Source organism: Crocodylus porosus, unplaced genomic scaffold (assembly GCF_001723895.1).
Source record: "Crocodylus porosus isolate Cpor-Errol unplaced genomic scaffold, CroPor_comp1, whole genome shotgun sequence".
NCBI lineage: Eukaryota > Metazoa > Chordata > Crocodylia > Crocodylidae > Crocodylus > Crocodylus porosus.
The window spans coordinates 114,220,016-114,245,818 of NW_017728943.1; the positions used below are offsets into that span (position 1 = coordinate 114,220,016).

Sequence of the window (25,803 nt, forward strand, 5' to 3'; positions counted from 1 at the left end):
GTGCTCCTTCCTGCCCATGGCAGGGGGTCGGACTCAATGATCTGGCTAGGTCCCTTCCCACTCATTGATGCTATGATTCTATCTTTTGTTTTGATCTTCCTTCTTATTGAGTCTTATCTTTCACCCAATGGTCTTTTCGCCTCATCCTCTCTTAGAAGTACTATTAGATTTCCCTGAACAGCTTAGGCCATTTCTGGCACTGGTCACCATTGATCCACAGAGCATTTTTAAGGCAAATATGCATCCTACAGTGAACTTCATATAAAAATTACAGTAATATTTATAATGAAACTTCTCTGTCAACTTCCTTTTAGGTGCCAAGATGAACTTATAATGCTGCAACAAAAAGAAAATACTCTGGAAGGAATGCACACCTAAGCTTCTGGACTTTCTGGTTGCAACTCTTTCTTCTTACCTGTGCTAAGCCTCCAATCTCCTTGACACAGATATACAGTCTGAACAGATCTAGTGGCTTTTTGCCCACAGCTGGCAGACTGGCCACAGGTGTGCCTCTCTCTTCCATGAAGGTGAGGTATCTATCTACCCACATTTTGCGCTCAGGCTCATTTCCCAGCTCATAGATTTTTGTGATCTTCTCTCCAGTTGTGGTGGAGGAACTTGACTTCTAAAGCACAAAAAGAAAAAGAGTTGGGGGAAGGGTGGGAGAAGAAGGGAAAAGAAAGTAAGAAACAACAATGAAAAAGAGAAGATGTCAAACAAACTAAAGCTATCACACAACAGTCAGGAATGAAGGCTACTAGTTCAGGCACAAACAGTACATTCTGTCCAGATACTGCAAGTTTATCTGATTTTAAATAAAGGGCCCAAACTCCCCATTTTCCTTATTGTTATGTTTCTTTCACTGATATGAGCTTTGGATCCCAGAAGGCAAGTTTTGGGTATTGCCTCATGTCATTTTAATAATACCTAGCTCTTACACAGTACTTTTCATCCACAGATCTTAAAGTGCTTTACAATTTTAAATTAAACTATATTTAAAATACATCTTTTTCTCACCATTTTTAATAATAGAAAAATAACACCCCAAAATAGAGTAAAAGACCAAAGTACTGCTTTAGAATAGGAACTGAACAGGGGACTGTCCAAAGCAGAAGCTAGGACAACCAACTGCCTTTGGGAGCAGTGCCCAAACTGGGCAAAGGTATGTCACTATGCCTTACCTACTCTTCCAATCAGTGACAGACAAAGATAGCCAGGAGAAGGAGTCTACTCTACATGATTGATGACAATGCTTTGTGTGAGCTCTCAAATCAGCTGTCTCAGCTAATTCAAGTACTGTTCATGGCTTACCACTGTCCTCACTTACAAGAGGGAAAAAGAACTACAAAATGTAGTCATTTACATATATTCTGTGCAGGAAAAAAAAGAGCATAGGAAGGATATATGCACAAGCAGAGCCCAATTTCATGTAGCTGGGCCAGTACGAGGGAAATCACTGCAGTAGAAAGGGAAGAATTCTTCCTGTGTCGTTACTATTCTTCCTGAGCTGGAGGGCCTCAGTGACCCTATTATTTCTTACAAGGGGAGGGAGAGGAAACATCCAATGGAACTACGTGGAAGTGGGCTTATCAGCCCAGATCCATTAACCGCACCTTGCTTTGTATGCAGGCCCCTGTGAATTGAGATCTATGCCACTTTTCCATTCAGCAGAATTGTACTGGTTGTTGCAGCATCCCCCCCTGCATCTGCAGAGGGTATATGATTTGCCTCTACTGAAGATGGACTCATTCAGGACTAGACACGACAGGCACATTCTGACATTGTTATGTGAGAGGGAGCTGTGTATGGGAAAGAGCTGTATACATACATTTCTGAGGGAGAACAATTTGTTCTTTATTTACCATATAAGAAGCTTTGTTCCTGATTGTAGTAAAATGCTGCAGCACACTTGCCCACTCCTCTGCTCTTTTTAACATTTCTGGGGGCCTCTAGAAAACATTACTTTAAAATAAGCATCAAACTAACCCTAAATGAGGACCCCGTATCAAGGTTCCCAGAGTCACGTACATCCTATGGTGCTGATGTGGGCTTGACACTGACTGCAACACACAGAGTGCTGACATCCAACATGTGGTGATTTCAACTCATTATGGTGCCCAGAACGCAAATGACAGCTCACACAAAGTACTGCCACCAATCACTTTGTACAGCCTAGGATGGAAAATATGAAGGGCTCCCAGTCTCCCTCTGGTCTCTGACTGAAAATGTAACTCTGGAGAAGAGCCAGGAGGAAAGAGAATCCAAGCCAAGAGGAGGTGATCTGGCTGCTCCATGAGCCATTGCTGTTGTTTTTTTCAAGTGGATGGATATTAATTTTAATTAAAGAAATAGCCTCCTGAAAAGCTTCCCACCTTGGTAGCTGAACTTCTGATTTCTTTACAGTAATCCTCCCTACTGATATGTAATATTATCTTTCATATTTTGAAATAAGGTGCAATAGCAAAATTGCTGAACCCAGTTCAGCCGTATGGTGCAACTCCCCCTGTAGTCAATAGGCCTAATTTGGTTTGCTGGTTTTGAAAGGATGGAGGGAGTGCTCTGGCATAAGGCTTATGGGTTAAGCTGTGAATGAACAGGGTAAATAATTTTGCCTATAGTTGTGCTATCAGCTGAATGTTTCATTTCAAGGTGTATTGGTTACGCACTTTGTTTTTTGTCTTTTTTTAAAGCTTCATTTTAAAAATGTTTAAACAATACACTGTTTCTACTTCAAAGATTATTTGAATAGAAGGAAATTCTAAAAGGAAGAGGGTCAATAAGAGAGCAAATCGTGTTCCTAAATATTTGATTCTCAAATGGGAACCTAGGGATGACCTTATAACTTTGAATACTTAGAACAAAGTGGAGCTATGGGGCTATTCACTTAAGTAAGAACAAAATGATTCTATTTTTCATCAGCATTAATTTCAGACTGATGTCACAGGCTTCTTTATTCACACACCAGGTAGGAAATACAAAGTATTATATAGAGCAAATTTTATCTCCACTTACATCTAATATAGGGGGTAATAAACCAGTTTTTATTCTGCTTTTATACTAGTTCACTGTTAGACGAATGCTCAGATTTAATATTCAAATGAACAGTTTTCATTTTTACACAGTAAAACTCTTCTTTTAAACCAGTATAACAGCAGAATGGAAATTGGTTTACAGATTTTCATACTGGGTTCTTGAACTATGTCACAAATCATGTTGCTTTTCAGCAGTGTGGCAGCAAGCTCTAAAATGACAGTATAATCTGAAAACTTTTCACAGCTTACAGAAGGTAAGAAGTGCTTCTCACTGTGTGAGCTTTCAGGTTGTCATGCATGCAAAATGGGTGCAATTTTCTTTTTAAATGAAATGTTAACTTTAGAAGAATGCACTGGGGAAAAAAACACAATTCCCCAAAAGTAAATGTCTTTCTCTCTCCTGCATTTCTATCCACTTAAATATATTAAAATGACAGATGTGTGTGCAAGCCTGTTCACACACAAATACACACTGTAGTCCCGTATGGCTAAATTCAGCCTCAAGTCTAAATGTATATTTTAAAGTAAGATTTAAAACCCAGAAAATAAAGATTCATTATACAGAAACTCCTGACACTTTAATTGAATAAAGGAGGAGTACTAGACAATGTTTCCTTCCAAAATGCTTGGGAGTTTATGCAAGGGCTGCACAGCACAACTAATTGTGCTGATACACTCTAAACCAGTGTTTCTCAACCTGTGGGTTGCGACCCAAAAGTAGGTTGCAAGAATATACGAAAGGGTTGCAAACAAACTTTAAAAATAGATCAACAAATTTAAAAAATGGATTCTCCTCTAAAGGAGAAAAACAAGGGAAACTGTGGCTTTTCCCCTGCAAGCTGGCAGAGCTCCAGCCTGCAAGGGGCTGATTGGGACCTGTCATCCCACTTCTGCCCCACACACTGGGAGGTTGCAGCCAGGGGCACTGGGTCAGGAGTGAGGGGCACTGGGTTGGGACTGGCCATCAATGTTTAAAAATGGTTCCTGGTACAAAAAGTGTTGAGAACCACTGCTCTATACCACTTCTTGACCAAGTCCCACCCTGTATCATATTTTCTACTATTCTAGTCCCTGGGCTCGTTTAAGAGATGACCAGTCTTGTTTAAGTGGGAGATGATTTAGCATGATGTGAAAAACTCAGCTCATTTCCACATTTCACTTGTTTCACGCTACATATAATTCATAACACAACTAAGTAGGCAGTTGTGCTTCGAAGAACAAAGCTTTTCCATGATTTCTATGGCAAGTCTGTAGAATCGGGTGAACAAAGGAAGTTCCTTGAGAAGTTCACTGTCTCCTGCAAGGGTTCTTTTTAAATTTTAGCTGGAGGTAGCTGTCTCTGAACAAGTCTGCGTTTGAGTGCACAAACGGACAGAAAGATACAGATATTTATAACTCCACTTACTGCCTGCTTACTCCCACTTTAATGAAGAGTTTGTCAATATTTACATTATTACGAAGCCCTATTTCATGACACCAACACACAGAGTATGCAGGCAGGCACAACTGCTCACACCTGAAATCTAAAAAGGACTCTTGCAAGAGACAATGCACTGTCACTGACGTTAAGGTTTATTTATTTATTTATTTTCTTCCCTGAAGATTCTGCAGATTTTGCAAATCCCTCATTTCCAGCCCTGTGGAGAAAATATACCTTTCAGCCGTCTCTACTGTAATGTTGTATGCAAATATACAGAGGGAAGAGTTTCACTGTGTTGTAGGAGGTTTTCATAACCCGAATGTTTGACTTCATGCCACAATGACCTGGTATAAATACTGTCTTTTTCTCGCATAGACCTATATACATTTTTAAATTCTACACTAATAAATTTCAACCCATTTTGTCCCACTTGGGTGTGGAGCTTAGAAACAGCCAGATGACAATACAGTATAGCAATATCACTAACTACCCTATCTCCATAAAAAAAAAAATCACTGAAAGAAATGATGTACTACAGGTACAATTTGGCCAGGGCAGTCCAGATTTCATAGGCTATCCCGGCGTCCCAACTGGTTGGCTAAAATTGAAGCAAAAGTCCCATGTTGGTGGTGCCACCCAACCTGCAGGTGCCTGGCCCAGCACCTCCTGAGCAATGGCCAGAGGCTGGCAGGGCAGGCCGGGCTGAGCACTGCTCCTCCTCCCTGGGGTGGGGATCAGCTGGGACAGAGCAGACCAGGGGAGCGGGCTGAGACTGGGGCTTGAGCACCTCAGTGGGGCAGGCATGTGTGCATGTGTGAATGGATATGTTGTCCCCCCCCATAACGTATTTTCCTCAAAATAATATGGTCATCCTAACTTTAGAGGTGTAGGGATACTCAGAAGCTAACCCTGTTCACCCATAGCCTAGCTTTCTAGAGGAATCAGAAATTTTAGTGGAAACACAGCACTTGAAGCAACTTTAAAGGCTTCTGGGACAATGTGATTAATAAATTAACAAACAGAGATATTCTGCTATATCCCTGCAGGGATGGGGAGCTCTCAACAATCACTCCAATCAAGATCAGAAAACTGGTGCCAATGTAACCTGCAGTTGTTTTATGGACTGGTCTCCCCAGATAAAAAAGGATAAGTTAGTTGGCCTCAATTATTACCTATCATTCTACAGCTTTCCAAACTGGTTCTACTCCAGTCATTCAAACCTATGTACTGACACAGGTGGTTTCATTACTATAACTCTGAACATTAGGTACAATGTAGTATTTGTAAAGAAGAGCACATTGGGAGAGGTTATCTGTGATGAAACACCAACATAATTCCTCCTGTGTCTTCCACTTGTATATTACAACATTTTCTGTTAATTTTAAGAGACAACAAAAATATATGCTGGTGATGGTTTCTGAGATGTATTAAGCAATAACAAGAACCTGATCAGGAATGCCCTTTCACTCTGGACATTTCCAGTCTCCCAGAGAACATGGATTGGTTGTGTATTTATGCAGTTATCCCCCCCCGAAAAAACAAACAAACAAATAAACAACCCCCATTTCTGGTCATCAATTGTAGCAATGTTATTAAAATAAGGACACAGTGGGAACAAACAATGTCAGCTGCCTTCTGAGACTCAAAGTCAGTGCCAAAAAGGCATCAAATTTAAGGTGGTCCATTTTTATCCCAATACTTCCTCTGTTCTCCCTTACATCCCTGATTCTTTTAAGGTAAAATTTACTCCAGTGCAGAAGGTCTGAACATGGATTTTTGAAACTGGATTTGACTCTATTAAATAAATCCTATGTACCTCAACAGGTCTTACATGGGACCTCTACATTAGGAATAATGTTGCCCTTTGTGTAGGAACTTGTCTTCACAGATGAGATGGCTAAGAGCTTAACTACGTTCTCAGAAAAGCAAATTGTTAGTTACCCTGGATTGTGCAGAGTCTAGAAACATTTCTGGGTACAACTGACTCTTCAGCCTCCAGATCTATCTGCTGAAGCAGGACATTGATGATTAATAACATCCCCCTTTTTCAGGGTGTTGACTAGACTTTCAATTTCTGTATGGCTAAACTTTCTTTCCTCTCAAAATTGCTTTTTTCTCTTTCACCTGAGACAGACTCTTCAATATCTCTCCCTGTGAAAATTAAAGTGTTTTTGAAGAGATGTTGCTAAGTTAACCGAATATGAACACTGAAAAAGAGCTTTATATTCCTAGTATAACCATTTTTGCAGTATTTTGCTGCAATAAATTATTTTTTACTAAAGAAGGAACAACATATACTTTCCTTGTTTATAAGAATCAATTAAAAATTGTCAAATGGTCAGCAATGGGCCAAACGCCCATATACGCTTATGTTAACATTATCTTTTTTTGGTCTTTCTTCCTATTTTTAGTTTTTGCATCTCTCTCACCTAGAAACAGGTGCCTTATTTAAATGTTAAACCTAGTGCTGGGTTGGGTACAGATTTTTCTGTATATCCTATTTCTAGTGTGAATGACTCTCTTTACCTAAAAAGTAGCTTTATAAAAATACACATTCATTAACTTTTCAAGAATATTTTGGAGCATTTCAAACCAACTCAGTGAAACAAATCAGACTTGGTATTATTTTAGGCTGTGTGCCTCGAGAGCCTTTTTCCAGAAAGAATATTTGGAATTAAAAATGTTTCAGATCAGTACATGACCAGCTGGTTTGAACTGCCTGGTACGGTGTTGAGCCTGTAATTCAGAAACTGGCTGCACATTTACTTTCTGTAGGGGGGAGATTTTTTTTTGTATTCAATGTAACACTAATAAATAGAGAAGCAAACATTTGTGAAGTCAGTTGTGCAAAGGAGTTTGGGCCCATTAACAGAAATGTGATGTCCTCATCAACACAATTGGCATGCTCTGTAAGCTGATGCATTATGGGAAGGATGTGTTTTTTTCACAACAACTGCTGTATTACCAGACAGCAAGCTTGTACGATGCACAAATTTTACTCTCTTTTTTTTTTAAATGACTACTGGACCAAATTTTGCCCTCAGAAAGGCATGCTCAGGTTCCACTGAAGCCAAGCCAGTGGGAGTTGTGTGCATGTGTCAGAGAGCAGAATTTAGCCCTATTATTATAAAGAAAGAAAATCCTTTAGTGGATAATGAAGAAAAAGAATTTATAAAACAAACAAGCAAGCATTAAAATATAATTAATTACAAAAAAATAAAAAAATAAAAAAACCAAAAAAACCAGAGCCACTTACAGGGCTTGATGGAGTCTTTGGCCAGCCTGGGCTGCTAATGCTATCACTTTCATCTCCATGAAATGAGGAGATGCTAGCAGAGCTTGGGGACATTGGGGAAGGGACTGGCAGGTTGCCTGGGGTTGGGGGCTGAGAAATACCCTGTGAGCTGTAGCTATCCTGTGGTAGAGGAATAAAAAAAATATATATGACAAAGGCAGGGCAAACTTTATTAAAAACAAAAAAGATACATCCAGTTTAACAGACTGACCAATCCTTTATATATAAAATATATATAAACAGAGAAACACATACAGAAAACACACACATATATAAATATATAAATATATATAAAAGTTATTAAAACAACATTGTTAATTAGTATAATTTGGAAAGTTTGCTGGATGCTTGGCTCAAGTAACTAAGCCACCATGCTTACTTCAAGCTCACATGGAATGCTAAGCATGGGTTTCCCCTTATGAAAGAAAGAAAAAAAAAAAAGCTGTTCACCTTATTTTATCAAATAAGGCAAGAAAGCAAAATATTAAAGTATGCTGCTGCTGAGGCGGCCAAAACAGGAAGCTATAACTGAAGGCAGAGAAAAATGGCTGCAAGTATTGAAACCAGGCAAGACCCTCCTTTCCCGCCCACCTGGCTAAGCCAAATTCCCACGCAACTGTTTTGCTTGGGTTGCTTTGCCCCCGCGAGTTAAAATGCCATAAGAACTAGTAACTTTCAGATCCACACAATGAAGGAAAAAATATAAAAGAAAAGAAACAAACAAACAGATTGCACATGAATGGAAAGGCATGCAGGAAAGACCAAATGAGGGTAGGCCAAAATCAGAGAATGAAAGACAACATAGCAGACTTCTGCTGGGCCAAACCAACACCACGTGCGGAGAAAGGAAATACCTTTGACTTGCTCTCAGGCTGTGGGGGTCCTTCTTCTTTGCCATCTGCTTTGAGAGGGAGGGGCAGTTTGGACTCACCAGGTGTCATCATATCTGCAAGACCCATAGGTGCTAATCGAAAACAGGAGAAACATTTTAGGCATGATTATGTTTGCAAGAAAATGCTTCCTGCTGTAAAACACTGATGGGTACTCCACCTTCCACTCTCCTTCTCTACATATAGTATCTGGAAACCTGGAAACCTCTTAAAGTTAAGCGAAAAAGTGACATTTGAAAATATATAAAAAATAAACATAGTAAAACAAAAATGAATACAACAATTACAAAGCAAAACATTTCAAAAAGCACAAATATATTTCTAATACCACTGGCTGGCTTGCAGCTGTTTATAAACATGATTGTTGCACTGTAGGAGGAGGATGGTCTTTGGAAACTGTTTCATCTTTCACTTTAATAGAGCACAACATGAGCCAAACTTGTGCAAATGTTGTTGATTGTGTAAATACCGGGGGAAAAGTGTGAAAATCTGAATTACCTATCAATTCAATGCGATGCCCAGCGGAGTACCTTACTATTTCTCCTGTCTTCAACATGAAGTCCTGGGTTATGTGAGCTTTTCATTAAAGTAACTCAAACCCTGTAGATTCTGAAACTTTTATCTTCCAATTACTGAATTATAAGCAGTAAAGTCCACTCTATGGGAGAAGTGCCCATAAAACTTTTTCCACTTGTGCAGAAATCAGGTGGGACTAAAGCAAACACTACCTGCTGAGATAATACCACAGAGCTTCTTCAGCTGGGTGCTATGAGGGTTAGGTAATTATTTTTAGCCCACTGATGAAGTGCTAAGTATATTAGGATTGCTGTGTAGCTGTTGTGTTTCTAGATTTCTAATGAAAATGCAAGAAGATATATTCAAGTAAACTAGATAACACCTGACAAGAGCATGTTCTGAAAGAGGCCATGCTACCAAATCAATGCATACAGCTCAAGATCACGAACTAGACACCAGCTAAACTTTCCTGAAGAAAACCATTCGCACACGACGTTGTCTAAAGACTGGGATTGTATGCCTTTGTATTTGATATACTTTTTTTAAGATTGAAGAAAGGCAAAAGGAGGACAGAGAAAACCATGAGGCAGAAAGGTGAAGGAAACGTCTACAAAATTGATAAACTATTAGAATTAGAAAAACGTGTTTCTTTAAATAAAACATCATAAAACCTCTCTGTTATAAGACTGGTTTGCTTTCCTGCAAAACGACAACGCTGGCTTGCGCTAGGGAGGCATGCAGCAGAACATGCCAAGGAGACGGGGAAAAAATGCTTTAAAAATTCTTCACAGATTGCCCACTACAAAATGATTATTGCACATATTCATGTATTACTACGTTTTAGAAAATAATTAGTTTTAATTACAGCAGTGAAAGAATGAGCAGGACTCTGGTGAATATGCTGGCAAGCTTTGCAGTGCTAATTTGCTAATATCTTTAGCATCACTGCAGGTTGAGACTACGGATCTGCCAAAAAAACCTACCCAGCCATGTGCTGTGCAAGTTTACAACTGTATATTCAATACTCGGCATTGAACCACCAGTGTTTTTCATGGGCACGTCGTCGTCTTGTTTTTTCAAAGCACATTTGTAGCCCAATCAAGCCCTTAAAGTCATCACAACACAGAAATCATAATTGAGATGTTTGAAAAAAACTACTTGCAATACTTAAGATTTTGAGAATTGGAACAAAAAGCCTTTTTCAAGTGATGCAGCTGCAGAGAAAATCTATTGGGATCAGCTAAAAATGCCGTTATTTTTATGAATGTGTGCAAAACCTCAACAGAACAGCCAAGCAATATTATACTGAGAAGCCTGCCTGCACCAAGCATTTAATTTGTATGCATTATTGCCCTTATGCTCCCATTTGAGGAGTGGGGGCAGACTGGGACAATTCTGAATTGAGTTATGACAGCTTGACACTTTCTTTTTTAATCTGATTGTTTTTAAAAAGAGGGCTCTTCTTTGGTTAGTGCCTTTTAAACACTTATTCTGGGAAATACAGAAGATGCTGCTAAAATTGAGTTCAATTTTATAATATGTTTAAAATATTTTTGATAGTTACAATAGCAGAGAAACCTTATTTTTGGACATCTCTGATTTGTCTGTTTTCTAATATGCTTAATTATAATTTCCCATGTGCTGGTAATGAAAGACAAGCTGTCAGGAACTGAGGACAATTACAGATAACTTTGTAGTTAATAAAGTACTCTGAATTAGGTTACCTTTCTTTTTTCTATTTTATTTATTGTTTTTTCTACCTTGAAATGGGAATTGCAAGGGCTTTGCTAAATGGATTTTAAGATTGTCTAGTTTCCCTGTAGCTTTTGTAAGTACTTCACCATCCTCTGCTAAAATGCTCTTTCATAACTTCTTGTAAGAACACTCTCTAGTGATTTTGAACAGACATCCCTTCACTTTCTAGCACGGGAGTGGGCAATTATTTCAAGCAGAGGGCCGCTTACCAAGTTTCGGCAAGCTGTCGAGGGCCGCATGGGTAGCCCTCCCCCTTGACAGGTGTCCCACCCCCTCATTGCCATCTTGTGATGGGATGTCCTGCCCCCTAACCCCTGATCTTTGCCACCAGAACTCCCTCCCTTTACCCCCAAAAGTACTCCTTTCAGCAAGGGCTTTTGCCATCTCAGAACCAGAAAAATACCAAATTATATTTTTAAAAAGTGAACATTCATTGATTTGATTTTAAAAAAATATTGTTGTCCTGGTTTACATGTCTTTGTGTAGTGTACATAGAGGTGATTATATATAATAGCTTAAAATTAAGTCTTACTCTTTAATCTTGTGGGGGGGGGAGGTATAGGTTTATGGTGGGCTGTGGGTATATGGGTATGTGGGGGAAGGTGTGGATGTTTGTAGGGGGAATATGGGATGTGGGGTGAGGGACCGTGTGAGGTGCAGGTGGATATGGGGTTTGTGTGGAGGAGGGTGGGTGGGTCTGTGTGTATGGCAGTGCAAGGGGGTGTGTGGGTGTATATGTATGGTGGGGTGTGCACGTGGAACTCACCCTCCCTCCCCACACACACAGGTACCGGCATGGGCCCTGTGCTTCCATGGTCTGGTGATGCAGCCAGGAGCCACATGGTGCTGGAGCTGTGCGGGGGCAGGAAGGCAGGGGAATGACTGGGGGTAGAGTGGGACTGGGCTGCTGTGTCCTACTGCTGGCTCCTCCTGGGTCCTATTGCCCCAGCTCCTGTCATCTTTGACAGGCAACCAGGAGCAGATAAATATTTTCTAAATTTTCAGGGGCCCCACAGACCAGATAGAATGGCCTAGCAGACTGGATCTGGCATGTGGGCCATATTTTTCCCACCCCTATTCTAGCACAACAGCACACTATGGGCACTATTTTGACCTTTCTTCAAGCAATGGAAGAACACCATTGTCACAAAACTCTCCTAAATTAAGACACTCACCCTTTCTACATTAACAGTAATAATTCTGCATGTGAAGTGTAGACCAAAAAATAAGGTGCAGAAAAGGAAGGTAATATGGAAATCTGTGGCTTAAAAAGTGTTGTAGTGTACAGTGATTGCATTTTGAGTACTAGCCTCTGGCTTTATTACAGGAATTTAAGAGCTATGGAATGATTTCATAAAGCGAGTAGGGGTCAAGGTCCTGAATTAGCTATTCCACACTGAATTTAATATAGTCAAAAGCATATATGACACGAATAAAACTGCAACAAGCTTTTTTTTTTTGCTAAAGGCTGCACTATCAGTCCCAGAAGACAGTGAAATACCGTGGCACAGTAAAAACATTATTTTTCACACATCACACTTCAATTTTAACAGATTCATACGTTGTAAGGGGCTGGAAAGGACCTCACAAGCTCATCAGGTCCAGCCCCCTGCACTAGGCAGGAAAGACAACTGGAGGGGGTGTGACCCTAGTGAGGTAACAATCCAGTCTTCTCTTGAAGTTTTCCAGAGTAGGTGTTTGCACCACCTCTGGTGAGAGTTTATTTCACAGTCTGGACATCCTAACAGTGAAGAAGTTTTTCCTAGTGTTAAGCCTGAAACAATCTTCCAGGAGTTTGTGGCCATTACTCCTGGTATTCCCTTAGGGTGCCCTGGTGTATAGTTGTTCATTGAGCCCTTGATGTATTCCCCCGATGTAGCAGGAAGCTACTACTGAGTCCCCTCTCAGCCTTCTCTTTTTTAGGCTGAAGAGGCCCAAGTCCCTCAGCCTTTTCTCGTATGACTTGCCTTGCAAATCTCTGATCATATGGGTGGCTTTCCTCTGGACTCTGTCAAGATTGTCCACATTCTTGTTGAAGTGCAGCACCCAGAACTGGATGCAGTACTCTAGCTGTGGTCTCACCAATGCTGAGTAAAGCAGAAGAATCACTTTCTTCGTTTGCTTAAGATGCATCGGTTGATGCATGCCAAGAGTATTGTTTGCCCTGCTGGCTACAGCATCGCACTGATGGCTCATGCTCATACTACTGTCTGTTATTACTCCTAGGTCCCTTTTAGTCATGGTGCTAGTCAGTTTGGTGCCCTAAGCCTGTAAGTATGTTGGGGATTGTTTGTCCCCAGATGGAACACTTTACACTTCTCAATGTTGAACTTTATCTGGTTCTGATCTTTGCTAGCCTGTCTAGATCCACCTGTATCTGCAGCCTATCTTCAAGCGTAACTACGCTCCCCCATAACGTGGTATTGTCTGTGAACTTGGCCAGTGAGCTCTTTACCCCCACATCCAAATCACTGATAAAAATGTTGAAAAGCACTGGACCAAGCACAGACCCCTGAGGGACATCATTAGCCACTTCTCACCAGGACGAGCCAGATCTGTTCATTAGAACTCTCTGGGTCCTACCCACCTAACTGTTGAGCAGTTAAACCCGCAATCTTCCAATTTTCCCATGAAAACATCATAGGATACCAGATCAAAGGCCTTTTGGAAATCTAGGTATACAATATCAACCTCCTCTCTCTTATCTAGGTGGTGAATTAGAAGGAGATGTAGAAGTAGATGAGATTGGGAAGACGAGACCTGCCTGCAATGAAGCCATGCTGGCTTTCATTCAGAATCCTACCTTCTGCAACCATATCGCACATAGATTTCTTGATGAATTTTTCCAGGATATAGTTGCCTGGGTCCTCTCTCCTCCCCTTCTTGAAGGTGGGTATAACACTGGCCCTCTTCCAGTCTTCAAGGACGTCCCCCGAGTGCCACAAATTTTGGAAGAGTTTCGCTAGAGGTCCCGCAATGACTTTGGCCAGTTGCTCCAGCACTCTCAGATAAAGTTCATCTGGTCCTGCTGACTTACAAACGTCTAATTTTTCTAACTGATAATGTACCGGCTCGATGTCAACCATAGGAAGGCAGTCACTTTGACCATGTCCATTTGGAACCTTATCTAGCATGATTTTCCCCTTAGTCCAGTGAAATACCAAAGGAAAGTAGTCATTCAGGAGTTCAGTTTTCTCCTGAGTGTTGGTAACCAGCTGTCCTGACTTAAGCAATGGCTCCATGCTTCCATTTGTTTTCCTCCTGTTTCCTACATCCCTAAAGAAGGATTTGTTATTGTCCTTGATTTCCATTGCTAGCTTAAATTCAGTCGCCGCCTTGGCCTTTGTAATCTGCAAGCATGGGCTGTTGTTGTATAGTCCTCCTTGGAGATTACTGCATCTTTTTTATATAACCCCATGTCCCACAATTCCTCCCCCCACCTAAAGAGATGCGATTTAGGATTCACTTGAGATTGGCACCAAAGAACTCTCAATACTTTCAGATAAACAGAAATGGTATGGTATGGATAGCTGCATTACCAATGTGCCTCATATACTGACATGAGGAGATTTTTCCCCTATAGCTAGAAGGATGTTAGACTACAATCCTGCAAAGAACCATGCATGTGATTAACCCTCTTAATTTCAATAAAACTATTTGTGTAAGTATAATTGTGTCTGTAAGTCCCTTCAGGATTTGGGTCTCTTGTCTTCATGCCTACTCAGTCTATGTACTGTGGTTTCTGCAATGAGGTTATCTGTCCAGTATGAACTGGCAACGGCATTAGGTCATGCTGGTTACAGAACTGCCATGAGAACCAGTGATTTTTATGCTGTTACCAATTCCCAGGGCCACGTGGTCTTCCAAGAACTTCGCCCATACTTTAAGTGTGCACTATACAGTGGCATGAGTGAACAGTCTATGTCATATAGCAGGAACGGTGATATCAGTGAAGTTTTAAGTGACTCTGCAAACTGAGTTTAAATATTTGTTATTCATAAAGGAAGGAGTCGTCCAACAATCTCCTGGAAGTCCTACTCAGAAAAGGGTAAATCACTTGGTAGACTGCTGTCTCTTTGGCCATGTTCACCCAAAATCTCACCACCAAGCACACGCTTACAGTAGGCCCATTTTTCCCATACAGAGGACTGGAAGTGATTCCTCATATGCATGCCTAAAACTCCATCCACCATCTATGCCTAAGAAGCTAACAGAAAGAAAGCAGGACACTTTGAAGTATATTGCCACTGCTACAGAGAAGTTACTGGTAAGAAATGGGAAACACATTCTCATTCTCTAAGTGAAATGGAAATATACAATTAAACAGCAAAACAGTGACAGAAATGGCTGTTTAAAACGATCTTTTAAAAATATAATTAATCTCAATCAGAAGTGAGGCTGATTAAAAACATGTCTAGGATTCTGTATTTAAAAGTGCCCCTTTAATTTCTTTAGCACAAAAAAAAAAAAAAAAATCAAGGGCCACAACTTAGAAGAATTAGTGTCATACTTTTAGTGTTTGTTTTAACTTATTAACTACTAAGAATAAAAGCCAGAAAATGATGTTTGTGTAGAACAGAACTGAACTAGGATCTGAAATAAAGGTGGTGCCGGGTAATAGCAGCAATTAACCCCTGCTCAATGCAAAACTTCACTTTCTGTTTTGCATGCATCAGCACAATTTTGAAAAAATCACAGAATCAGAGAGAAGTAGGGCTGGAAGGGACCTTCAAAGGTCATCTAGTCCAACCCACTGCCTGAGGTAGGGTCAACTCTATTCAACCCGTCTTAAATAAATCCCCAAGTTTTGGCCAAATTGCATAGTCAACCCTGACAGCACAAGACATAACACCCTAACCTACCACAGGTAAAGCTGGGCACCATGGCAACCAATGTCCTGCTGCTGTGAAGGTTGTTAATACAGGCTTCAAGAGATCCCATAAAGAGGGCCCGCCCTCTCTACCCTGCTACAGAGGAAGGTAAAAGCCCCTACAGGCCATGCCAATATGACCATGGAGTAAAATTCCTTCCTGACCCCAAAAATGGTGATTGATCTGACCCTGAGCCGAGGGACAAGACCCTGTAGCCAGGAACCTTTGGGTTTAGGTGTGAGCAGGAACACTGGCATGTCCCAGCCCAAATCCCCAGCCTTGGCTACAGCCAACACCCAATACCTCTGAGGAAGGCTTTAAAAAACTCTGACAAATGTAGACAACCAGCAAAGCCCAGAATCATGGCAAATAATCATAGTACAACACAGGCACAGCTATGCCTAGATCATCTCCACCCAGTGGCTGTCCAGCTTCTTCCTGAACACCTCCAATGACGGAGAGTTCATGACTTCCCTAGGCAATCTCACTATTTTCACAGCAAAGAAGTTTTTCCTGATATCCAATCTAAATCTACTTTGCTGCAACTGTAAATCATTGGCCCACACTCAACTTTCTGCAGCAAGAGGGGAAAAAGGTATTTTCCCTCTTTTTTATGGCAGCCATTTAAGTATTTAAAGACTACTGTATTTTACAACGTATAAGTTGAATTTTGAAGCCCAATTTTTAACTTCTAAAATTCAACCTCGACTTATACACCATATGACCGTCTCCTGTGAGCGGCACTGGGCTCGGTGCTTGATGTACACTGGCCCCTGCGCACCCCCACTGTGGGCCAGGCACACAGGGGGTAGACACATGCTGCAGTGCTACTCATGGGGAATGGGACTAGGCTTGGTATTCAGATGGCAAGGCCCCATCCTCTGTGAGCGGCACTGCCAGGGCTGCACCAGCTGAGTGCTGAACCCAGTGCCACTCGCAGGAGATGGAGCTGCACCAGCCAGGCGCTGAATCTGGTCCTGAATGCTGCGAGTGGCGCTGCCAAGTGCTAAGCCCAACCTCATCCCCTGCAACCAGCGCTGGGCTCAGCTGGCAAGGGCAGGCTCAGTGCTCAGCGGTGCCGCTGGCAGTGGACAGGGCTGGGCTCAGTGTTTGGGGGATGGGGCTATGCCAGTTGAGTGCTGAGCGCATCTCCATCCCGTGAGCAGCGCTGCAGCACATGCCCACTTGCTGGATGCCCAGTAAGGGCGTGCGGGGCGGTATAGGTTGACCCCATGTTTCTGATCCAAAAAGTTAGGTTGATTTATACACCAGATCTACAAACTTCCTAACCTTTTGGATCAGAAACATGGGGCCAACTGATACACCGTGTCAATCTATACACTGTGAAATATGGTATTACTGGGTCCCCTCTGAAATACCTTTTCTGCAAGCTGAATATGCTTAGCTCTTTTAATCTCTCCTTGTATGACTTGAGGATGCAAAGGAACAACAGGACTGGCATTCCAGTCTCCACTGGAATTTTAAAAGTCTGCCATGGCAACATTTTTATTGGTGTTAGGTTCTGTTAAAAGTTTTTGGTTATTTTAAAAAAACCAGCCCAAAATATCAGGAAAAATTCAACACTATCTAGGACAACAAATGCCGAAAGTATATAAATCCTCTTGTTTCAGGCACAAGACAATAGTGGGAGTCAGAAAAAAAACTTCCTCTATGGCAGTTTGTTCTACAATCATCAGGGGATTCCAGCACCTTCTTCCAAAGCATCTGGTATTGTCATAGACAGGACATTGTACCAGATGGATTACTGGTCTAATCCAGCCTTGCAATTCCTAGGTTTTTAAATTGCTCTATGTCAGCTGAAAATGCATAAGTGCTCTGCTTGAGACCCAGCAACTGTTCAAGTAAAAAGAAGCAAAATTGCAAAGCCATCTTCCACAGAATTTGTGGACTTGGTTTACTATAAAAAAGGTAATTGGGATTAATAAATAATAAATATGAATTAAAACTAAAAATCTAATCAGCTAAACAAATTTCACATCACATCTAGCAGCACAGTAATTCATTTTTGAATGAAGCCCTTGTGAAAATAATCTCTAACAATATAAGGAACAAAATTTCTTCCCCTTTTCTACGATAAAATCTTAAGAAAATGCTTGTTTTTCAAAAAAACCCCCAACCCTAAAAAAACCCCAAACCAAAAGAAAAAACAAACCCTCTTATTGCTCACCATATCTTTTCCCTGGCATTATAGCTGGAGAAATAGTTGTCACATTCATACTCACACTGACTCCATTTAAATAATTACTTGCTCACTGAAGCCTGTAACAATTTGTCACTACACAAGAGGCTTTTTTTGGCCCTGTATACCATATAAAAGACTTTTTTTTTTTTTTTTTTTAACTGCCATGTTGTCTTAACTTAGCAGAGAGATGGCTGAAGTGCCAGTCAGCTAAGCCGGTGTCTATAGCATAGCAAATCCCATTTTCAGCCTGGAGAAAGGCTGTATGCTTTTTATCTCCTCAAATGCCGGCCATCAAGCAAAAACTGAGGATACTTGGCAACCCCAGTGTCCTCCCTTTGCCCAGTACAATGCCATCATAACTACTATACCTATAGCAGCTCTTATCTTGAAAGCTCAGCCCCTGGTTTCTTTGACCTGTGCAGAATGGGGGTCACAATACTTCAAAACACAGTGAAAATGGCGTATCCCCACTAACAATGCTCATCATCTGTATATTCGCATGTTAGGCTCCTCTTTTTGTTCCTGCTGTTCTGACACACCTTATATGTGCTTTCATATTCCTACTGCATGAAACAAGTACAGGGCAAAACATGTTTGTGTATGTGTGTGCATGAGGGTAAAGGGGTACCATCAACTGGTCCCATTTGTCTCAAACTTAAACTTTCCATTGGGTACTCTCTGAATTAACAAAACTGATTGGAACAAAAGAAAAAAATCCTCACAAATGCACAGGCAGGAAAACCCCCCCTACTACCCTGATAAATGTTTAAATTATTAAAAATCCAATATTTCAGAATGCATAACACAATAAAAAGAGTATGACTGCCTTATACAAAAGACTGCTAGGATAAATGGCCTTGCATTGAACAGATTTCCACTGTATGAAATAACGAATGGCTGAATTATCTGAACAAAAAAACCTCTGTGAATCTTCCTTTAAACTGGTTATTCCTTAGGAATACATAAATCTTCTTAGGCAGGGCACTCTGCCATCTGTTTGTTGTTGGTTATTTTTGCAGCTCTGGGGGCCAAACAAAAAGGGGGAAAAATTACTGCTGCTAATAGCAAGCCAGAATTTATAGCGTAGTTTCAATGCTCAGAAGTAATTTTATTTCAGCTAGCCAGACAAAACACATAACTATACAACCCAAATATAATATTACCTGGGACAGCTCTGGTGGAGGAAAAGCAAGCCATTATCTAATAGCCTGTTCAATAGCTTTTTCCCTTTTCATCCTGCATGTAAAAGTGTGCTGTCTGGACAAACAAATGGCCTCCTAGCCAACATTAGGAAAAGCAATTTTATTTTATTAAAAAAAAAATCCACTTCTGATTAACAGTTTACATTCTGTTTTCTTCCACTAAGAAAGAACATACCACAAAATGCTTGAAAAATAAGTTATTTGGGAGTATCTCCTAAATTATGGTGTATGAAAAAAAGAACTCTGCCCCCCCGCAAACCTAGGTATAATGAAGTGCTGGGAGAACATGGTATCCATTTGCAAACAGAAAAGGGAGTATCTAGAACCGACAGTTGAAGAGGAAGGAATAAGAAAGGGGAAGAAGAGTGAAGGAAAGATACAAGTGGATGGAATCAGGAATGAGATGTAAAAAACCCATGCTATGACAACAGGCAGCTCATCTCATACTTCATACTGCCCAAGCAACACTGGTAAGCCAGGTAACATACTAGCTAACGAGAGGAACCACATCAATTAGCATTAACTGTCTAACCTTCCCTGAAACCCCACAAAAACAAAGCTTTAAAAAAAGTAATAACCACTATGGGGACATGGATAGAAATTCAAAGGTTTAGATTTAAGCATGTGAAGTTATGTTTGTGTCCCCCACTCTTTTGGAAAATCAAAAGAACAATTTCTTACTAAGATGTTTTCTTGCTAATATTTACCTGTTAGGGCTCCAAAAAGAGTGAGGAACCTCACAATAATATACTGTTTAACACCGGGTTCTCAATCCCACATAACCAGATCTAGACCATCAGAGATTTATCTTCCAAACTCTACTATAACATAGGTGCATATTAACACAGAATTGAATTAACTTGTTTTCCTTACACAGGTCCTATGGATTATGAAGCCACACAAAGCAACAACAATCCTAAACCCACATAAAGTCACAGAGAGCAGTAGGGCTGGAAGGGACTTCATCTAGTCCAACCAGGCCCCTGCCTGAGGAAGGATCATTCCTGTCCAAACCATCCTACACAATCCATAATCCGAACTCTACAGAAGACTACCTTCAATGCTGACAACACAGAAATAACCCACTAACCTACCACAGGTAAAGCAGGGGAACCATGGCAGCTTAATGTAATGCACAAGCTGATGCACAATTTCAAGAACTAATTCAAATCTAATTTGAAAATGATGAGTAAATCCAAATGTTTCAGACATTAAAAAAAATTACATTTTCAGAAATGTATCATTATTTTGGGTCTCCAACTTACAGCATCTTGAAGGGGCCTGAGTGCTGGGGGAACAGGGTGCAGGAAGTACATGGGAGTTGCTCAGCACTTGCTGAAAATCAGCATCATGTACAATACCTCAGACTGGGTTCTTAGAAAATACAGCACCCAAAAGCATCAGACACTTGAAAATTCAGGTCTTTCTCATGCAGGTGAGCCCGCACTTACACAAATATACACTCACTGATCAACAAGTAGGTTGTGCTGCTTGGATTCAGCTTCAACAACATTACTGAAACTGTTCAAACATCATATTCAAGTATACACTACATAAAAAGATTTGATGGCAGCAGAAACGCATTAGCAACTTCTCCAGAAAAAAAACTGAATTCTTCAATTCAGCACTGAGTCATTAAAATGATCCAGGAATTTGTGACCTGTGTAAAGGTGAGTATCCCCATTGCCACTGCCCTACGGCTAGTACCTTTAAAGAGACTTAGGGCGGAAGGTTATTCCTGAAACATTACCCACGATTACCTGTTGAACTGTTCACCATGTTAGGTGCCATGCTGTAAGGAGGAGCTTGCGGGTTCATCAGGCTAGAGCTGTTGTTCATTGGCTGGGTATAAGGAGAACTGGATCCCATAATACCACTCTGATTCATGCCAGGAAAACTGCCTTGCCTATGTGAAGAGAAAGCACACATACAAGCTCTCATTGTGGTGTATGTTATGGATTGTCACAGATTTCATTTATTATCATTCACAAGCAGCTAAGGAAAAGACAGACAATTAGTTTTTTTTAACCTGTGTTTGGGGGCTATTAGTGTTGAATTAGTTACTGTACAATCTGAGACAGAATTAGATCCAACACGAATCTCCAGAAATGTATATACTTGTTATTTTCAATTGATACAACATACAGCCATACAAATAGATATAGGTTATTATTTGTCCACGGAGCATAGAGTGATGTAACCAGAGGAGATAGAAAATCTGAGATTGGCATTGAGGTCCATCAATAAGAATTTAAAAAATAACTAAAGTGAGCTCTGTTTTAAAAAAATCAAGTTCTTTGGTCCTGTATTAAAGCTAATAAAGCTCCTTTGTTTGCCTTCCCACAAAAACAAAATCAGAAAAAACTGGAAAACCATGTGAAGAGAGTGCATGTTTGATGCTGTTTCTCCTTTCTTCCAAAGGCCAGGTTTAGCATCCCAGTAGGTTTGTCTATTTCCAGATGTGATTTAGTACACAGCTTTCCGGAAAATGCCTTTCAGCAGATGTCAGCAGAAGTAAGTCAAAGAGTTTGATCAAGGACCTTATTAAGGCACTGGGCACAAAAAATACCCTGGGTATGATACAATCCATTTAGGCAGCAATACTGCAGAAACTTTACTGACTCTGGAACCAGTGAGATGTTTTAAAATTAATCACATGTATGTATAAATTACTTCATGACTGGGATCTTAGTTTGCATAAGAAGGTGACCTCAATTAAACCTTGACAAATTCTAGTCATCCTCTTATTTGAGATGAAGAATTTTTTGTCATATAAAATACCATGGACTTTTAAAAATCATTATCAATATGGTAAATGGCAGACGTGAAGATCTTGGTTCTGAACAGCAGGAATTTGTGTAGTTTTCTAAGCTAACATTTTTGTGGTTTTTTCTAGTAAACTCAACAATTCCTCATTCTCTCTCTCTCTCTCTCTCTATATATATATATATACATAGCACTTTAAATCTTAAACTTTTACAAAGCAGTGTCTTTATCATCATGTAAGAGGTAAGATAATTGTGGTAGAGGGAGAGAATGACTTGTCCCTAAGATCACCAGATGAATGGCAGAACCAGGAAATGATCCCAAAGCCATTTATTCCTTAAAACTATAATGTAACTATGTATCCTCTCTGGTATACTTATGTCTGCATACACATTACTATTTATTTTGCACAAATACAATTTCTTGCATATGCGTAGCATGTGTGTAAAAGTACAGATTAAAACCTATGAGTTTCTCCACTACACAGTCTGTAAATGTTATGTTGTGTTTTGCAAAAAAAAAAAAATAAATAAAAGCCTTGCCTTTTGTGACACCATGTAGGAGATTTTTCTCATAGCATGGTGCAGTTTGGGCTTAATATGATGTAATACTGAAACAAAACAGAACCAAATACTTCCACCTTCACCAAATAACCTTCAGTGACTTAACTGGCTTTCATATATTTTTTAACTCCTTGCAATATAATTTAGAGTTTTCAGGACCTTTGGTAGGAACTGCTCTTTCGCTTTAGAGGCAGAGAAGCAAATTATTAGTCCCATTTGGCCTAATTTTCCTGACACATTGTGAATTTCTTCAGAGGAAGAGAGAACATGTTGTCTAAATAAAGCATCATTTTCCAAGTCAGTTTTGTCCTTTGCTCTGTGAAGACAAACTTTTCTTCACTCCTGCAAAGAGGCAAAGGGTTTCTTTTGATATGAAGGAGACAACTGCCATACAATGTCATTTCTCTGCTGAAGCTTGTGATGAGTTGTGGAGGGAAAAAAAAAATTAAAATGCATAGCAGTGCAATGCTCTAAGGGAAAATTACAAAGGGAAAATAAAAGAGTTGGATCATCTGGCAACAACTTGAAAAGATTTCAGTGTTACAATCAAGCTTTTCTTATGTAAATATTGTACCTTAAAAATACATTTCTCAAAGTTTTGGCTAAAAAGACTAGTATTACAACAAGTAAAGCTGGTGAAAATGTGTGGGGTTTTTTTGATGAATCAATGACACCCTCACCATTATGTGGGCTAAAAATACTAGCAAAGTGCGCATGGGGTGAAGTCTGCAGGTGTGTTCTCATGCTCTCACATACAAAATGTATGTATTCAAAGGCTTTTTTAAGGAGTTGTGGATGGTAAAGAGAGAAAGGAAATAAGCATTACAAGTGAATCTTTCTCCAGTCTCTAGAATTTACTTTAAATAAAGCAATGTAGACTTTTCTGGTGCAAGGAAATGGCAAATAAAATTACAATCCTTTTACTACTCCTATAGTACCTTACCTTTTCTATAGCATCTTTTATGCCAAATTGCTTTATTAACTCTGGGGCTCTGGTTCCAGTGAAGGGCTCATCCATAGAAATCTAACTGTAAAATCAGGGTCAAAAACTGATGTATAAATCATACATGGGATCACATCATCCACCACAGGAATCAAACACTAGAGTTGTTCATCAGTGCGCAACACTATATGATAGCTTTATAACAAGAAGTACAAAATAATTCCCAGTTGAAACTGCAGCTGGGGATTGGATAAAAGGAATGAGATACCTAGCTCTGGACATGATATGCCAGAAACCACCTCACTTCAGAAAATGTCTTGGGACCCTGCACGACCACTGGGAATGTAAGCGGAGGAATCTGTTTTAGGTCCCATCTGGCAGAAAACAGTGTTTGCCCTTCAATGCCATCCTGATGTCTTGGGTAGGTATTCAATTAGAAGAAAAAAGACCACTTCCTGAATCACTGAACTGAAGTGGAATGAGTATGTTCTTTGAAGGTTTCCTCTCAATGTTGTGACCATTTTGAGATTTTGATGGCTGACATTTTGAATGGCTAAAGGCTTTTTATTCATGAAGTCAGTTTCAGTGTGGGTTACAGAACTCTTGCATGTCATGTATTGCTCTATGGTGGCCAGCAATGTACCGCTTCTGTGGGGGAAATAAGCAGGTATTTGCTTCAGTCTCTAATCCTCACTCCAGGGTGGGCCTCCTTTGAGTAAAGACTGCCGACTGACAAATTGTACTGCATCAGTGCTATAATATGGAGTAAAGTCCATTAAGAACTGAGCTGAGATCACCAAACTCATTTTGATTACCCTCCAGGTCACTAAACACTTATAAATATGTTACATAGCAGCTGCTAAACATATTTCTATATGCTTAAGGTCATTGCATCATCTGCTGGTTGTTGGAGTTAAGTCAAAAATCTTAGTCTCCTTATGTGCTGCTTTCAGTAATGGAATATTCCATATACTTTTTAAGTAGTAATTTGAAAATAGACTACTAGTCTCTCCACCGCACATGCAAATCCCTTTATTTTTGCAAGACTAAATTAAAATGAACCGTCTTTTCAGATCCACTTCCTACATGTGTGACAGCTAATGGTGAAAACACAACTAAATACTGCTGAACAAGTCCTATGACAGAGTTGTTTAAAGGCAATGCAATGGATTATGACTAGGGATTGCAAGAACAAATTAAGAAAAGAAAAATTTATTTGGATATAATGAAAAACATCCTAATGGTGAAATGTTTTTATCCTCCAAGGGAAGTAACGGAAATCCCATTCCTTCACACCTTTACCAGTCGACTAGGCATTAGAAAATAAACTGTGGGGAACAACTCTGTTCTGGAGAGGAACTAGATTACCTGTCTAGTCTTCTCCATCTTTAATATCTATGATTATGTGACCCCTTAGCACATTGTTTTCTATTTTGTAGGAAAGGCAGGCAGGCAATTTGAACTGCTGCAAATCTAAAGTGATGCCATCAGCTCAAATATCACACTTACGTCTACCGTTTTTCCCCTTGCTTTGCTACAAGTAATCTCCAAGGATGCTGTGATTGAAAGAAGTTAAAAAAAACACCCTCTTTTTAGTTTATTTACTGGGTGTAATCGACAGTTTTGTCAGGGGGGTTTGTTGGTCAGTTGTACTTTATGTTTCATGCGCAAGTACAATTACTTCACTTCCATATCCTGTTCTGAATAGGAGCTTCATATCTGCACTCTTCCCTACATCTTCCCACAATTTCACCAAATGCACGGAACCTGAGCAGCTGTTGTGCTTAAGTATAAGACACTGTAGGCATCTCCTTTTCCCAAGGGCTCTGGTAGGGAGTAGGGGAGTCAGATGTGTTCCAGTGAATCCCTTGCTTTATTTACTCTCAAGACTCACTCAGAGGACAGGAAATAACAAAAACCTGGAGGTTTGAGGAAGAAATATTCTTCTTTTCCCAGTCCCATGCCTGGGTGGAAAAGGTATTTTCTTTTCTTGAACCCTACAGGTTGAAGGGTAAGTTTCAGGTAGGCCTCACCTCAATGCTGCTACAGCGGCTAGCAAGCAGACAACGTGCACAGGAGGGTCTAGGGTTGGCCAGAGCACAAGTGGGGCTGTTCCTCACCCTCCCTTGCCAAAACAACGCAGATGAACACCAGGAGGAAAGAACCCCCCCCCCCCCAAATGTGCTTATACCTTTACAAAACTGCACATAAAAATGTTTGGACACACTATTTAAAGGGTATGTGTTAGGCACTAGATGAAAACAGTCAATTTCAAAAGACTTACATTTTCAATTCATTTAAAAATCTGCCTTTTTTTCTTTCATTCACAATACCAATCAAGAACTAG

At 40.2% G+C, this 25,803-nt stretch overlaps 1 protein-coding gene across 1 annotated transcript in view; it reads right to left on the reverse strand.

Moving 5' to 3' along the window:
* ARID1B (AT-rich interaction domain 1B) overlaps window positions 1–25,803 on the reverse strand; it is a 447,671-nt gene that overhangs the window by 37,823 nt on the left and 384,045 nt on the right. Inside the window, exons 11-14 of the mRNA XM_019548627.1 lie at window positions 20,945–21,135; window positions 8,602–8,711; window positions 7,709–7,867; window positions 416–625 (exon numbers count right to left, since the gene is read on the reverse strand). Of these exons, the coding sequence (XP_019404172.1) occupies window positions 416–625; window positions 7,709–7,867; window positions 8,602–8,711; window positions 20,945–21,135 (670 nt within the window). The remainder of the gene's footprint in view (window positions 1–415; window positions 626–7,708; window positions 7,868–8,601; window positions 8,712–20,944; window positions 21,136–25,803) is intronic.